The following is a 16056-nucleotide window of genomic DNA, read 5'->3' on the forward strand; positions in this document are numbered from 1 at the left end:
AAGTGGAGCTTTCTGGGAAGGGGGGACCCTCCTGGGATATGGGTTTTTGTATGGGTTTTATATTTTTATATATATATACCATTCTTCTATATGTTTTGTATGGGTTTTTTAAAGAACCTCAAAACTCTAGGTTTTTAGGTGTTATTACGGGTTTTTACCGTTTTCATGTTACGGGTTTTTAAAGTTTAAAGTGTTGAACAAGTTTTTAGCACAGTTGTGCCAAGTGTTTTGGATAGTTTTGGAGTTTTTATTTATAAAAGAACGGAATATGTTTATGGCTGATTACGGGTAGCAAATTATAATTAATTTTGGGAATGCAGACTTGGGACAGAACAATGCTGCATAAGTACTTTTTGCCAAATTTTAAGGAGCATTGTGTACATAAAAGACCAAAGGGAATTTTTAAATGGGCTTGTATTTACTCATGCCCAGCCGGGAGATAAGGTCTCCTGGTTGGGGTGCCTAGGGAGTGGAAAATTTTTTCCTCCCTCTGCCTGGTGTCTGGTTTGGATAGCGTCCATTTGGGTTGGAAACTCGAGGGACCGAGTTTTATAGAACGGGGGGGACTGTTGTAGTAAGTCACCCCACCCCCCATATAGGTCTTCCACCGGGAGATGGCGCTGGACCCCTTTTAGACGCTGGAGGACGTTGGATCCCTTGGATCATTGTATTTGAAGCTGAACTCACACGGAATAAACAGGATCTAAGGACATCACTCCAGAAAACTACTGGTAGGTGATTTATTCCTTATATCCTTAGCTTCAGGTATCAACCTAGTGGTCAAGCTGGGGGCGCGACCGCTACACAGATGTCAGGAATCTGCCACTCGTTAGACCTTCATCCATATAATCGTGGTAATTGTATACTTTCTGTTTTCACAATTCATTTGGAGAAATATTTAGACCATAAATCACCCTAGTCCGGTGACAATGGTAAAATACACGGTAAGCTTCTGGGCTCCCGCCCGCTGCGCGGGCGGGAGCTCTCTGGGTTAAGCATGGCCATGAGCCTCGGCCAATACAAAATGCAGGAAGAGGAAACACACATCTGCATGCGTGGGACTGAAGTTGAAAGTCTACTCACAATAAGTTGCCTTTTGAAGCTCTTTTATTTCTTCTGCACTCAGTTTACTTGATCCTTTACCCATTTTGGATTTGCAGACACTCAAATATGACACAATTCCAGCTTTTCGAGTATCCTAATTCCAAAAATGAAGGGGAAACCAACTATCTGAGAAAGCCGTGGGCAGTTTCGGTGGTTTGTTTGGCCGCCGTGCGTGATCAAAATTTTGTTGTTGAATGATTCGCATCGGCGATTTTCCACTAAATAAAGTAAGCAGACATTTCTCGTTTCGATTGTCTCCTCTCATCTCCTCCTTCTCTCCTCCAATCTCCTCTCCTCACAGTGGGGTACAGATGGGGGATGTAGGGGGCTCTTCCCCCCTCAAATTTTTCATGACCAAGGAAAAAAAAAAGAAGAGAAAAGAAAAGAAAAGAGAGAAGGGTGAAATATGATATTATTTTTCGAATATTAATATGCCAAAATCTTGATTTTGTAATAAAAAAATGTCAAAATTGTTGCTCGCTCGCTTTACTCGCTCGCAACTTTTAATGATTTTATGCGATACGCCATACATGTATCTAACGTTAGACCACTCCAAATTTTTGGCTTATTACGTCATTGCTCCTCCTCTCTTCTTTTGTCTTTTTTATATATTTTTTCTTTTCTTGTCTTTTCTCTTCTCTTTTATTTTCTTTTCTCATCTTTTTTTTCTTTTCTTTTTTTTCTCTTTTCTTTTCTTTTCTTATTTTTTTTTCATTTCTTTTCTTTTCTTTTCTTCTTTCCGGCTCTTCTTTTCTTTCCTTTTCTTTTCTTTTCTTTTTTTTTTTTTTTTTTTTCTTTTCTTTTCTTTCTTTTTTTCTCTTTCTTTTCTTTTCTTATTTTTTTCATTCCTTTTCTTTTCTTTTCTTCTTTCCGGCTCTTCTTTTCTTTTCTTTTTTTTTTCTTCTGTTCTTTTCTTTCTTTTTTTTTCTTTTCTTTTTTTTTTTTTCTTTTCTTTTCTTTTCTTTTCTTTTTTTTCTTTTCTTTTCTTTTCTTTTCTTGCAAACGTGGATCACAAAGATGTAGTTTTTGGACTCAAATGGAAAATATATAAACGCTATGGATCATATAGCCACTATCATTTTAATCATATTTAAAGTCGCTTGCGAAAACACCCGGATGAAAAGATAAGGGAGGGCTTGTGACAATTGACCCCCAATAAAATTTCATGACCAAAAAAGTAATAATGGAAAGGGAAAGAACACTAGCAGTAGCAGGGACGGGAAAGGGTCACGATAACTGGTATTGATTCCTCAATTATGTGTTAAATCTATTGCAAAATGAGGTTTTTTTAACTTAAAAGGTCAAAATTAAGTGCTCGTTCACTGCGCTCGGTCACAACATGCCTTTTGCCCTACCATGTCTGGCCCCCTATGATTGGCTCATGATTGTGCTGCTCAAACGGATGTTAAAAAGAAAAGATAATTCCATGAACATGTGGATACTATTTCTTTTCTTATAGTGCTTTGAAACTTTTGTAAAAAGTGCTTTATAAATTTCATGTATTATTATCATTACTATTATTATTATTTCTACTACTACTAGAATATTTAGATAAAACTCATGACATATGAAGAAATATTATAATCATGTGATATATTTTTCACAATTGATCAGTTCGAGAGAGAGCGATCAGGCAGAACCCAAATCAAACTTCAAAACTTCATAATTCTCTTTTTCTTTGTTGGATATTTGTGACGAATATTTTCTCAAATTCTTTTCTGCTTTTGAAAACTAATTTATCGGCAGGGTGAACTTCCCCTCTAAGAATCTGGAACAAGGATTATGTTAAGGCAGAAAAAAAGATGCTGTTTTATCTCTTTGTTCGTTTGTGTTTTTTTCTTCATAGTATTGTAATGCATGGAAAGAAAAACAAAAACAATCGAAAAAAAAGGAGTATTACTTTTGTTACCATGTGATGGCAGTATTGCTCTTTTGGAACAGGTTGAGATTGATTATTGATAAAAAATCGCGACATTGCACCATCACGGTAGACCACGGTGACGTGATTCCTATATTAGCTGGTAACCCGAAAAACGGACGCTTCTTGTCATAATGAACATTGCGGAGAATACTAGAGGTTTGCTTGAAAAGGGCCCTTTTAAGGAAATGTCAAAAACATACAGAAAAGCGGCGGGAAGGGCGGAAAGGAAGAGCTGGCTTCACATGGACGTTTAAAAAAAAGAATAGGCAGCGTTCGTTTCACGGCGAAGATGCCCGAAGATGGCAACCGGAGGGGGGGGGGGGGGTAAGGCCGAATTCTTATAAATTGCTTAGAAAATATAGGGAGAGACATAATAGAGGTTCAATGGCTATCTGAGGCATGACACTATCAGTTACAATAGAGCTTAGTCATTGTTAGAACCGTTGTAATCTTAATGCATAAAAGTTTGTTTGAAGAACATAAAGCAAATTTATTGGTATAAAAAGTTGGCACCAAAATTAATAAATCGAACCCTTATGAAGATTTGCTGTTTTTTTTAATAGTGTCAATGTGCACCTCGGAGATACAATGAATAGAAAAAATGAAGGATGTACAAAGCCTATAATTATAATCGAAATAATCATTATATCTTGTTTAAAACGGGTGGAATGAAAAGTTTAAGTATCTGAGAGATCTAGCACAATATTAGCTTGTTAATATTATTATAATGCTAATTGATTGTCCTCATAAAAGAAACTCGTATCGTGTTATGAGTGATCATTTTGCCAGTCATCTGGTTTGTTTGTTGTTTGCTTGACTTTATTTATTCACTGATAGAAAAACCAAACATAATATTTAGTTGCCCGCAATCAGCATAAAGCTGTTTTCAGAGAGGCGAGGCCAAGATAATTACAAGAAAACGATTAAAAATCAAAACATTCAAATGATTTATTTAAAAAGATATATATATACGATATAAATGACAAAAACATGACGATTTAAAAAAACATCAGCATAAATGAAAATACATAAACATTATAAAACAAAAGTGGAAACCATTCATATCAATATAAAAGAAAAACGTAAAACATCACAATGTTTAAAATAATAGAAATAAAGAAGTATAATGTTTTTAAGTAATTGATCTGGTATAGACATAACATACTTGTTCAGAAAAAATGTTTTATCGTTCAGAAAGTCTTGAAATATCAACTTGGATGCTTTTGTGGCATTTTTTTTTATCCAGTGTGATGAAAATTTTGCCCATTTAAAAGTAATTGCTGCTTATTTTTTAACCTTACTGGACAATATGCTTCCCGCATTGGGTAAAATACTGCCCAAAATTGGTTGGACACATAATTACCCTCATGGTGGTAAAAAAATTTACCCAATATTTTTTTACAGTGTAGTGAACAAGCGCATACCGTTAAAGACTTTAGGAGTAAAGAAAAAAAAAACAAGCCGCTTTGATGAACATTGATGAAGCACAGTTAATATAAAGCCAAGAGGAGAAATAGTGATGACTTAGAAACTATATAAACGTACTAAATACAGTAACTTTTAGATAAGGAAATCCATACGTAAATAATCCGACATATTAATTGAAATAGAAACAAGTTTTCGAAAACACTCATAAAACATAGCTTAAAAAATACTGTGTACACGCTGGTAAAAGTTTTAAGCACATTGTTTAAGCCCGTCACTATAAAATGTACTATGGTTTAAAGTTTTAAACATTGTCCATTTGTTTAAATAAAATCGTTCGAAAGTTTAAACAACTTGTTGTTAGAGTAACACTTTGCCACTCTCGACCCAGGTGCTAAATGGGTACCCGGTAGGATGTGAAAGTCATTGCAGCTTGTCCAGTACTGTGTGCGCCTCACTTGCGACTGACTGGAATACTCCCCAGGGAGTGGAGGATGTGCACACATTGTGTGCGGGAATGACTGGTTGAATCCGATGACCGGGGTAATAATATATCTGTAAAGCGCTTAGACACGTCGTATTAAGCGCTATATAAAAGCGGATTATTATTATTATTATTAACGTGCTTTAAAAACGTGCTTGAAAATTTAAACAGCGTTTTTACAACCGAATTCACAGGGTATACTGTGACTCCAAACAGGATTTTTTTTTACGATTAACGAATCATTATAGGACAAAAACTAATGGAAAACCGCAAAACAATACCTGTCCAAATACACAACGCATGCATATTCTCCATTAAATAACAGGAGGAAGATTTGGGGTACTTTCTACAGCTACGATTTCATCTATTTAATTCGCTCCTACATAACAAATTAAGTTAAATTCATTTTCTATGAGTGTACAACATATTAGATTTTTTATTTAATAATGCATGCTAAAATAAATACCAATTGTTAGTTAGTGTATAACAAAAATGAAAGTCTGAACCCTTCTTATGAAAGGAATTCCTTTCTTTCCACAAAGTTTTAATAAGTAGGTTCTACACAGATGAAGTATAAGATACAAAGGATGTGTTTTCCTCCTCCCCTTGCATAAAATAATGGATGCATAAAACGATTAGATAAATGTTTTCAAGATTTGATCCTTCTACTCGAAATCGAATCGGATGTCTGTATCCTTCATCTTTTTACCAAACCATTCGTCGAAATCTTCATTTAAAGCAACTGTAAAACGTTCTTTCCACTGCCCGCTTGTACCTGGAATAGAAATCAAATAATAATAATCTTATAGTTTTTTTTATAGCGGCTTTTCTTAAAATGATTCATTGAAGCGCGTTACATAAATTTGTGGTGCAGTGGTATAGGATTTTGGGGACCGAAGACCGTCACAATATCCACAAATGTTATTGTTTTATGAAACATTCTTTATTATGCATCGATCTGGCTAATAATGATAATAATTATATCTTTGCAAGGCGCTTGATACCGCTGTTTCTGCCTATAATAACCACTGATAACTATAAATTTCAGGGGTAAATGAAAATGTAGTCTTATCAAGAAAAAAAGTAAAAGAAACAAACGAAGCAAAACTAAGATGTGCCGAAATATCTAAACATTGAAAAGGTCGGTCTTTAGCAAGATTTTAAATTGAATTGTATTACATTGAATAATAATGTATGACGGAGTTTTGAAAATAATGTCAATTCTTAAATCCTTCGCTTCGCTCGCTCGGCAATTTTCGAAATTAGTGCGCTGTATACAAAACTCATCCTCTACCATAACTTTTGGCACACTACACTACTGTATAAAATGGCCACTCAATCGGTATTGTAAGCAAAATAAAGGGAAGGTAATTGTCCCTTATAAACCCAGGTATTAAAAATCCTCTGATTGCAAGCTGGTCATGAACATAAACCTTACCATGCAGTGGTGGATCTAAGAGGGGCAGGAGTTAGGGGTTTACCTCGGGCTCCCTAAAAACTACCGGTCGCAGCTCATCGTTATAGGGTACCGAAGTGATGACGTCTCAACTGTTTTTGGTTTTTATTTTGCATTTCAGTAAATTTGATACCACATTTTGGTAGAGAATAAGTGAAATACCCCAAATTCAAAAATTTGGTGAGAATCGGTCCATGTGGGCCTGAGATATAACTACATGAATACACAATTAGCCCCATTGAAGTCAATGTATTATTGGCCTGGTTCTAAACGTTGGGAACCAGGCCAATCAATGGGGCTAATTATGAATTCATGAGGTCATATCTGACAGACCCATGGACCGATTCCCACCATATTTGGGTTGTGGGGGGGGGGGGGGTTCATCATGCTCTACCAAAATTATATGGTATAAATGCAAAAATCGAAAATTGATGACGTCACACTTCGGTACTCTAATTGTCAACCCCCTCTTACAGAAAAAAGCTAGATCCGCCACTGCGAACATAACCTCTTCTTCTTTTTTTAAACCTTTTTTCATCACGTCGAGAACTGTAAAGTCTGCTTCTCCGTTCTTTGTTGCCTTTTCTTTCGCTTCCCTGTATGTTTTTGTCATTCCCTTGAAAGAGCTCTTTTCAAGTACTCTCTGCAATGTTTCTTCTGAAAGAGGGCGTCCAAGAAATTCGGCCACTTTCTCAATGGATTTCACTGGTTCCTAAAACACAATCAAAGTTAGAGAAAGGGGTGGGAAGTTAGGGTAGAGAAATCAGAGAAAGTGAGAGAGAGAGAGAGAGAGGGGGGCAGAGAAAGAGAGAGAGAAGAGTAAAAAGTAGGGATGTATAATCTAAACTGGGTTCCAAAAATTACATTATATGATTTGCCAACATGCCAATTATTGATTAACCTTTTATAATTATTTCAAAATACTTTTACATCCTTCAAAGACACCGTTTCATTTAGTGTCTTCGTCACATTGGCATAATGGCGTGGGGGGATCATGAAGAGCTGTCAGTGATACATGTTATAAGCTACTAAAAACCTTGCATGTGATTGGCTGAGAGCCTATTAGTCAGTGATATTATCACTGGCAACGCTACCACGACCTACCTTTTGTATGTCTTCATAGAACATGAAGAGAATGTTGTCTTCATCTCGAAGCTCCCAAGCAGCCATCACGTGATCAAACCAAGAACCATAACGGAAGTTATCTAATATACAGTGCGTATAAAAAATGGGATAGTTTCGCAAAGTTTGTCAAACTTTTCTTTCAAATAATGTTTATATTTTGAGGTTTATAGATGCTCTGAAGTCTTAAAAAATAAGTTTTGTTCATATTTGAGCGAACAAGGAAATTATTTCTTAGTTCAAAAATTGCAGAAAATGATAAATATGATCATCAGACTTGGTAGTCAGCAGGCGTACTCCTCTTAACCTTTTCATTATCTTTGCCATTATTTTTAATGTTTTCAAAATAGCCTTTGTTGCACACAACGAAATGACCTGAATAAATTACAAGCTCTCCAATTAATACATGTAATGCATATCCCCCTACCTGGGTTGACATAAAAAGTTTTTGTCTTCTTAATATGAAGGAATATATTCAATGCATGCTGATAGCTCGTGAACCACGAGTCTCGCCTGATTTCACGATCAATAAAATATTCAATATGATTTTTGACTCCTGGATGACCTTTGAACTTATCATCCTCATGAATACACATGTGGTGTTATACCCATGGATCATTAATTTTGTACCATGTGTGATCATAACTGATGCAGAAATAAAGAAAAGAGAGCAAGTTGAACATAAAAAAAAGGACGGAAACGACCTCATATCATTTGATCTTTTAACATCCCATCAACCTCATGGACAGACACATGGTATACACAAGGATGTGCCAAGTGTGAACATAATTGATGCAGAAATTAAGAAATGAGAGGAAGTTGAATAAAAAGTTGACCTTTGACCTTATCATCCTCAACAACACATACATGTGGTATTCCCCAAGGATCTGCTGTCGCCTCACCCTCCCCCCCCCCAAAAAAAAAAAAAAATCTGGAAAGTGAACCTTACAATATTCATGATTATGTAATATTAAATGGATATAAACCACTTACATTCCTGGTGTATAAAGGCTTTAACGACTTGGTCATATGAAGCGTTACCAAAGGCTCGAGTATGCCCTAAGAAATTAAAGAAGGAGTTCACAACATCTTTGGGGTTCCGAGCTACATACACCACCTGTATTATGTCAAGGGAAACTAAAATCAAATATGTGGCATAAAAATAATGATAATTGATTAAGAAAGAAAGGTATTAGCTAGCAAAGGAAGCTTTAGCACTCTTATTTAGATGTTTGAACTAGCCCAAATTTCCCTCTTGTTTATTCAGGTCTCAGTTAATAATGACGTTCATTTTTTTCCCCAAAGAACATATTAGCTGATGAAAGATCAATTTGAAGCCATGACGAAAATAAAATGGAAGCGGCATGAATTATGCGAAATAGAAATGATAATGTGTGCGATTTATAAAAATAAATTAAAAAAAGTGTCAAATATTTTCGTTGAAATACCTTATAAATGCGTCATCATATATCTATAAAACTGCAATTCAGGGCATACATCGACTTGTTTGTCATAACTCCTTCAAAATGTAAAAGTTTAAAGCTGAAAGTTTGCTTTAGAAAAAACTACCGCATCAATGATGTGGAGCTCATCCGGCATCTTGCAACGAAATTTAACACAGTTTTTAATTTCAGCCCAGTTTACACTATAGTGAATTATATTGGTGGTATAAATTGGGGAAACAGAATTGAAATTGATACAGAAATGACAGAGAAGAAGCATTTTTTGTGATTTATGAATAAATTTCGTATAAATTATTAGCATAAACAATTTTCTACTTGAAATTTCAAAATTCGGTGTACAACTTTGGTAAACCTCATGCAGCTCTACCAGATGGAAGAAACGAATCAAAATCGGTCAACAAACAAAGAAGGAGAAGCATTTTATGTGAATTTTAAAAACACGCATAAATAAATTTCGCATATTAATCAGCATTAACATTTTTCTAGTCAAAATTTCAAAATTCTGTGTAGAAGTTTGGTGAACCTCATGAAGCTCTACCAGAAGGAAGCAAAACAATCAAAATCGGTCAACAAATAAAGGAGAACTTCGTTTTTTGTTAATTTTGAAAAAAAATGAGCATAAATTAGCATATTTAATGAGTTTCAAAATTCTGTGTATATAGAAGTATTGAATCCCCACCTAGTGTTATCATATAAAGCAAACAGAATTGAAATCAGACTTGAAATGGCGAAGAAGAAGCATTTTGAAATTGTGGACCGACGACAGACGACGAACGCCGCACCACTGCATAAGCTCATCTAGCCCTTCGGGCCGGATGAGGTAGGTAAAAAAGTTGGTTTTGCCATCTTGGACTTTTTGATAATCACTTTGGCTCGTTGAAGAATATCAGGCGGCAGAAGATTCCACGGCAAGTGAGTTTGCATAACTCTCGGAGAGGGCGCTCTCTCCACAACGTCCAGAAATGGCGTCATGATCATCGGGTTGGCCAATTCTTCTTTTCTCGTCTTGGGTATCTTATTGATACCTAAATCGATCATCTCAATGCAAGATGACCAAGCGGTTCGGTTTATTCTTTCCGGGTAACCGTCATTTAGGATGAGACCGACGATCTCCAACATCCAGTGCGTACCTGCCATGAATATGATGAATATAAAAATAAAATTTATGTAGCACTGGGAACCTGACAGACATCTCGAAGATTGATAAATATCATAATGTCTTACGTACATATCATATAAAAAAAATTATCATAGTATACATCCGATATTAAAATAATTAATTAGAACTAATTAATAAGGGTCAGTAACACCTGACTTAGATGTAGAGAATTCACGAAGATATATGCACTGATAAGTTTTAATTTAATGATGTGAAACCCTTATTTGTTTATTGTCCGAAGAAATCAAAATTACACTGACCAACTGTCAGAAAGTAACAACTGATTGGTGACAAAAACAGCACACCTATTGCAACTGCCATTAAATGATCTCAGTGCTTTTTGAACATTCAAATCTGCGTATGTTATGCGCATTTTGTCAAAATATCCAAACTCTGTAGAAATACTTTTGTGAACAGTAGGCCTATAGGATACTACATAATTATTCGAACTTTAATAATTGTGATAACAAAAACCGAGAAATCCCCTTGGCTTGCCCTATTCAAGCCCTTGGTAAAGTTATGACTAAAATCAGAATAATGATCAATCGCAGATAGGTCGTTATACGATCGTAAGTTGCACGCTAAATTAGCCACTATACCTGATTTTGGATATGTGTTGACGTATACATCATCGTGGCGAACTTGAAACGTTTCCATGGCATCTATACTTAATTCTAAAACCCAGTTGGGGAGAGATAGACCCTTCACCATACGATTTCCCGTGATGAGCGGCAGGTCGTCTATGTTAGTACCCATTTTCTCTCTAAAAAAAATACTTGAAGATAATGACACTACTTAGTGTTGTTATGATAATGATGATTACTATCATTTTTATCATCACCATTAAGAATATCATCATCATCATCATCATCATCACCACGACCACCACCACATTAAGCTGAAGTCTGTCTGATTTTCCGAATTCTATAGAAAATCCAACATGTCTCAGTGTTTAAAAAGCAGGAAATTGACCTCTTTGTCGAACCATATATGAAAGTTGATTTGTGACATCATATTTTTTTTTCAAAAAACGGAGATTATAAATAAATTAATGTTTTTTTTACCTCCGCATTTTATGAAATGTTCACTATTTTGCTTGTTCCGTTTTACCTAATTTTATTCGAATCCACTTGATCATTGGGATTGGGTTAAGTACCATTTGAATACCCAGATATACTTTTGAAAATATCTACATCATCATCATCATCATCATCAAAGTTTGAACATTGAGTTGATAAGCCCAAGTGATTAGCATTCAGGTATTAATCAATAATCCAGATTACATTGAGTGACAGGTGAATACAATGTATTAGAGTGCATGGGGACCTCGCTATTAATGATCATTAATTGCCAAAGTGCCTTTTATAAAGGTCATTAAATGTAATATCTCTAATAGGAAAAGGAATTATGCATTTTTAAAAATGTCGTCCTGTAGAAATTTATTGTTATAATCAGAAAACTATACATTTTTGTGACATTTTGTAGCAATCTTTAAAAGGGTATCAAGACAGCTGTATAAGTTCAATAACAGCCACAAAATGTAGAAAGGGTTCATCTGGTGATCATCATCATCATCATCATCATCATCATCATCACCATCATCACAAACATCATCATCATCATCATCATCATCACCATCATCACAAACATCATCATCATCATCATCATCATCACCATCATCACAAACATCATGATCATCATCATCATCACCATCATCACAAACATCATCATCATCAGATCATCATCATCATCATCGTGTCACCACCATCATCATCATCATCATCATGATTAGTAACCCTATTATGATATATCATCACCGTCATAACCATTATTATGATAATTATTATATTTGATTAATATCCCTCCAAGTCAGTGGTGTAATTAGCTAAACATTTTGAGGGGGCTCGATAGGATGTATCGCGTAAAATCAATAAGAATTGCAAGCGAGCAAAAATGTCGACATTTTTCGAAAATCCAAGTTTATGATAGATTTTGACATAATATTCGCAATTCACCCTTAACCCTTTCCGTTTTCTTTTCTTTCCTTTCCTTTCCTCTTTTAATCTTTTTTTTTTTTTTTTTTTTTGTTGGGGGGGGGGGGGGGAGGGGGGGGGGGCAAGAGCCACCCCAAGCCTACCCCCCCCCCCCTCTATACGCCAGTGCTCCAAAAGGGTCTTGAACAGTACTATTCTTCATGTTCATATTTTCTAAATGTTAATGATAACGATGGAAATATATGAAAACAAAACTAATCTGGAATAATAATAAGAAGGGTAGCATATTGGCATAGAGGCCTAGTACTAGGGTGTGTTTATGCGCCACTTTTTTACCCTAGAATCATGATCAGAATCATGATTCAAATCATGATTCTGCAGAATCACGATTGCGTTTAGTCAAAATTGAAAATAAACGTCTTTCAAATCACAAACATGAAACACGGAAAAAGTGGCGTTTGGAAAGACGTTTCTATAGAATCACGAACGAAAAATGTCGTATGACGCAAACGTGATTTGAATCATGATTCTTATGACGTCACTGTGTCGGATTACTTCCGGGGGGGGGGCACTTACATTGACGAGTGGATACCATGCGCGACCAAAAAAAACACGTAAAAAGGATGTCTTTTTCAAGATAGGGCACGACCGGCACGTTACGTACGTAACGTGATAAGGGTGTCAAAAACACAAAAATAATGAAAAAAGGGTATCTATTTCGTTAGGAAAGCTACGTGTTTAGGGTCAAATTTGCGGGGATGATAAAACAAAATTAAAATGTTTTATAAAGGATGTCCTTTTTGCCCCAACACTACGTGTTTAGAGTACGATTTGCGCGACGTGTGGAAGGTAGGGCCGTTCTAAACCAAGTGATGTGTAAAAGTAACCGACGGCCGACGGACCCGTGACATATCGCTGTACTTGTTTAGGGGTTCATTCAGGGAATACTGTACTTGTCAAGAGTATCGTTTTGTTTCCAATACTTGTTAAGGGTAGGGTTTCACACGCCAATACTTGTTAAGGGGTGCATTTTCAGAATATGGAAAATACGTGTTTAGGGTGCTTTTCGAGACCCCATGGTCGCGCATGGTATCCACTCGTCAATGGAAGTGGCCCCCCGGGGATTACTTTCGGTTTGACTCTTGCCAAGCTGAACTTGCGTGCTCTACTCAGTGTATGTACATGTACATATGTGTTACGCATGCATTTCTTGTCACGTGCTTTTAACTTCAAGTTCTGTGTTGGTCACATAGAGATTAGTATACATCTCTATGGTTGGTCATCACATCGTGTTTTTTTTTTTGGTCATATTATCTTCAACTTCAACTTCTAGTAAATGAACTAACTGGACAGACAATGATATCTTGTTGTTGAGTTAACAATGTCAAAATTAAATTGGAGCTAAGCTAAAATTCACTTCCGAACACCATTTTCGATAAACCTAATACAAGATAATAAAAGAAAAAAAAGAGGTATTATAGACTGAATTATAGAAGCAAAAGATTGATATTTCGAGAGCCGACAAGACAGTGTGCAAAACTTCCGCTGTCAAACTGCGTACTGTGTGATGCGCACTGGATTGGCCCGAATCCGACCGTACAGCATTGGAATGAAGATCGTCTTAACGCTGATTCTGTGGTATTGTGATTCATGTTTGTGTTTTGAATCATGATTCAAATCATGATTCAAATCATGATTTTGGCTTGAGGTCGCATAAACGCAGCCCTAGTCACATCCGCCCCCCTCAGTAGATTTATGTTTAGAATCGACACCAGGAAACATTGGTATTCGGTGATTTTTTTTAACAATATCTCATTACATGACCACTGATTCAATACTTCAACTTGATATTTTGTCACATTCACTCAAAATAACTTCTAAGATATGTACATTTCACAAATATCTTACCACAATGGATGGTATCTTGCAGTTTGAACAGCTGGAGAAAGATGAGAGCGCTTTACAATTATACTTTGTATTCATGGGTTATGAACGTCTATGCCTTTATCAGAGAACACATCACCACATTATAGTGGTATACGAGAATGATTTTATGGGACTTTATTGTGACTCTCATTACGTAACTCAGACAGACTGCGTATTGAACAGAGATTAGTTATCACTAGCGCAATAGCCGATTGGCCTTTGCTCGATCTAAATAAAATGATATTTTGCTTTTTATTTCAAATTGCTATAAAATTTGCAAGTTTACGCTTGACGAGTTTGTGTGTATATTACTATCATATTTTACCACTATCAAGCGAAAATTCATAGTTGCCGTTCGGTGGTAAAAAAAAATATATAGAGCACTTTTCGATGTTCGCATCCCGACCTATGTTCAATGTCTGCAGCAGGTTTGTGAAGAGTGCAAAATGGCAAATGAAACATCAGGCGCAGCTCGCTTGATCGCGGGTTGCCCTCATTTGGGGGCGACTTTATAAAAAGAAGTTGCCCCGGATAATATGATTTTTGAGAATTTCGACGGCTGTTTCGATCATTTCGGGGCGGATCCGCCCTCCACCCCGTGTATTTTTTGCTATAACCGATGAAATTAAAGAATAAAGAAGAACAAACTGAAATGTAGTAATCCCATTTATAATATAAACCAATGAGAAAATAAGATGAAAGTGATAAACCGCCCTTTCACACGGTAAAAAAAACCTCGTAATATGAATGATGATTCCAGTGAAGACAATTTTTTAGCACGTGTGAAACCAAACTGGAATCTCGAATGCTTATCACAATCGCGAATTCAAATTCTACTCCGGGGGTGAATTCCAGTTGAGTTTCACTCAAATTACGGTACGAATTTTACGTGTGAATTAAAGGCTTGACCTCCAAAAATCTTTTGGGGCCGGGCGGAGCTTAAAGGTCAAGTCCACCCCAGGAAAATGCCGACTTGAATAAATAGAGAAAAAGCATATCGTGCTGAAAATTTCATCAAAATCGGATGTAAAATAAGAAAGTTATGACATTTTAAAGTTTCGCTTATTTTTCACAAAACAATGATATGCACAACTAGGTGAGTCAGTCAATGATGTCCATCACTCATTATTTCTTTTGTTTTTTTATTGTTTGAATTATACAATATTTCATTTTTTATAGATTTGACAATAAGGACCAACTTGACTGAACCATGTAGTATTAAACAATGCTAATTCCACATGTTCAGGGAGTATTTAATCGTTGTATCACTTGACAATGAGGAGAAAATTAGAATATTTCATATTTCATATAATAAAATACAAAAGAAATAGTGAGTGGATGACGTCATAGTCTCCTCATTTGCATACCAGCCAGGATGTGCATATAACTGTTTTGTGAAATTAAGCGAAACTTTAAAATGTCATAACTTTCTTATTTTACATCCGATTTTGATGAAATTTTAAGTGTTATGCTTGGATTTTTCTCTTTTTATTCAAATCAACTTATCGTTGGGGTGGACTTGTCCTTTAAGTATCCTTTCAAGCACTTCCATAGATAGTACAATTTTCATGCACTCATCGTATCCTCTTTGATTGACAAGTCACCGAGAACATACTGGCGCCATCGCCCGGGAATTCAAATCACAGTTTTTGAGTGAGCGTGTGAAAGGTCCCGTGATTCTAAAGACGAATTACAATCATCAATACAATGATTCAAGAATCACGTGTAAAAAGGCAGAAAGAGATCTGTGTGATTTTTTTAATGAGAATAGAAACTAAGGAGTCAGGTTAGAGATGGAATTCAATGTGGAGAGGGATATAATTAAACTCGTATAACCTAAGTTCAGATGCTGAAAAGAAATGCAAATGAAACTCAAGTCTAGCCGCCCCGTTTCACACGGTAAAAAAAATCGTAATTTGAATGAAGATTCCAGTGAAAAATATGGCAGCACGCGTGAAACCAAACTAGAATCACAATCACGAATTCAAATTATACTCTGGAG

General features: G+C 35.9%; 1 protein-coding gene across 5 annotated transcripts; it reads right to left on the reverse strand.

Annotated features, from left to right (window-relative positions):
* Positions 1–3497: 3497 nt before the first annotated feature.
* LOC129277600 (sulfotransferase 1A1-like) lies at positions 3498–14224 on the reverse strand. Of its 5 annotated transcripts, none has more exons than XM_064110327.1 (7): positions 14037–14224; positions 10734–10909; positions 9843–10105; positions 8506–8629; positions 7495–7595; positions 6919–7102; positions 3498–5709 (listed from the first exon to the last, which is right to left on the reverse strand). In XM_064110327.1, the coding sequence occupies exons 2-7, from the start codon at positions 10888–10890 to the stop codon at positions 5600–5602; spliced, it is 939 nt and encodes a 312-aa protein (XP_063966397.1). In that variant the 5' UTR covers positions 10891–10909; positions 14037–14224; the 3' UTR covers positions 3498–5599. The 5 variants fall into 5 exon arrangements, with proteins under 5 accessions (XP_063966397.1, XP_063966399.1, XP_063966398.1 ...); XM_064110329.1 differs by having other exon boundaries at positions 10734–10925; XM_064110328.1 differs by having other exon boundaries at positions 10734–10897; positions 14037–14196.
* Positions 14225–16056: the final 1832 nt, after the last annotated feature.

This window comes from Lytechinus pictus, chromosome 15, assembly GCF_037042905.1.
Source record: "Lytechinus pictus isolate F3 Inbred chromosome 15, Lp3.0, whole genome shotgun sequence".
NCBI lineage: Eukaryota > Metazoa > Echinodermata > Echinoidea > Temnopleuroida > Toxopneustidae > Lytechinus > Lytechinus pictus.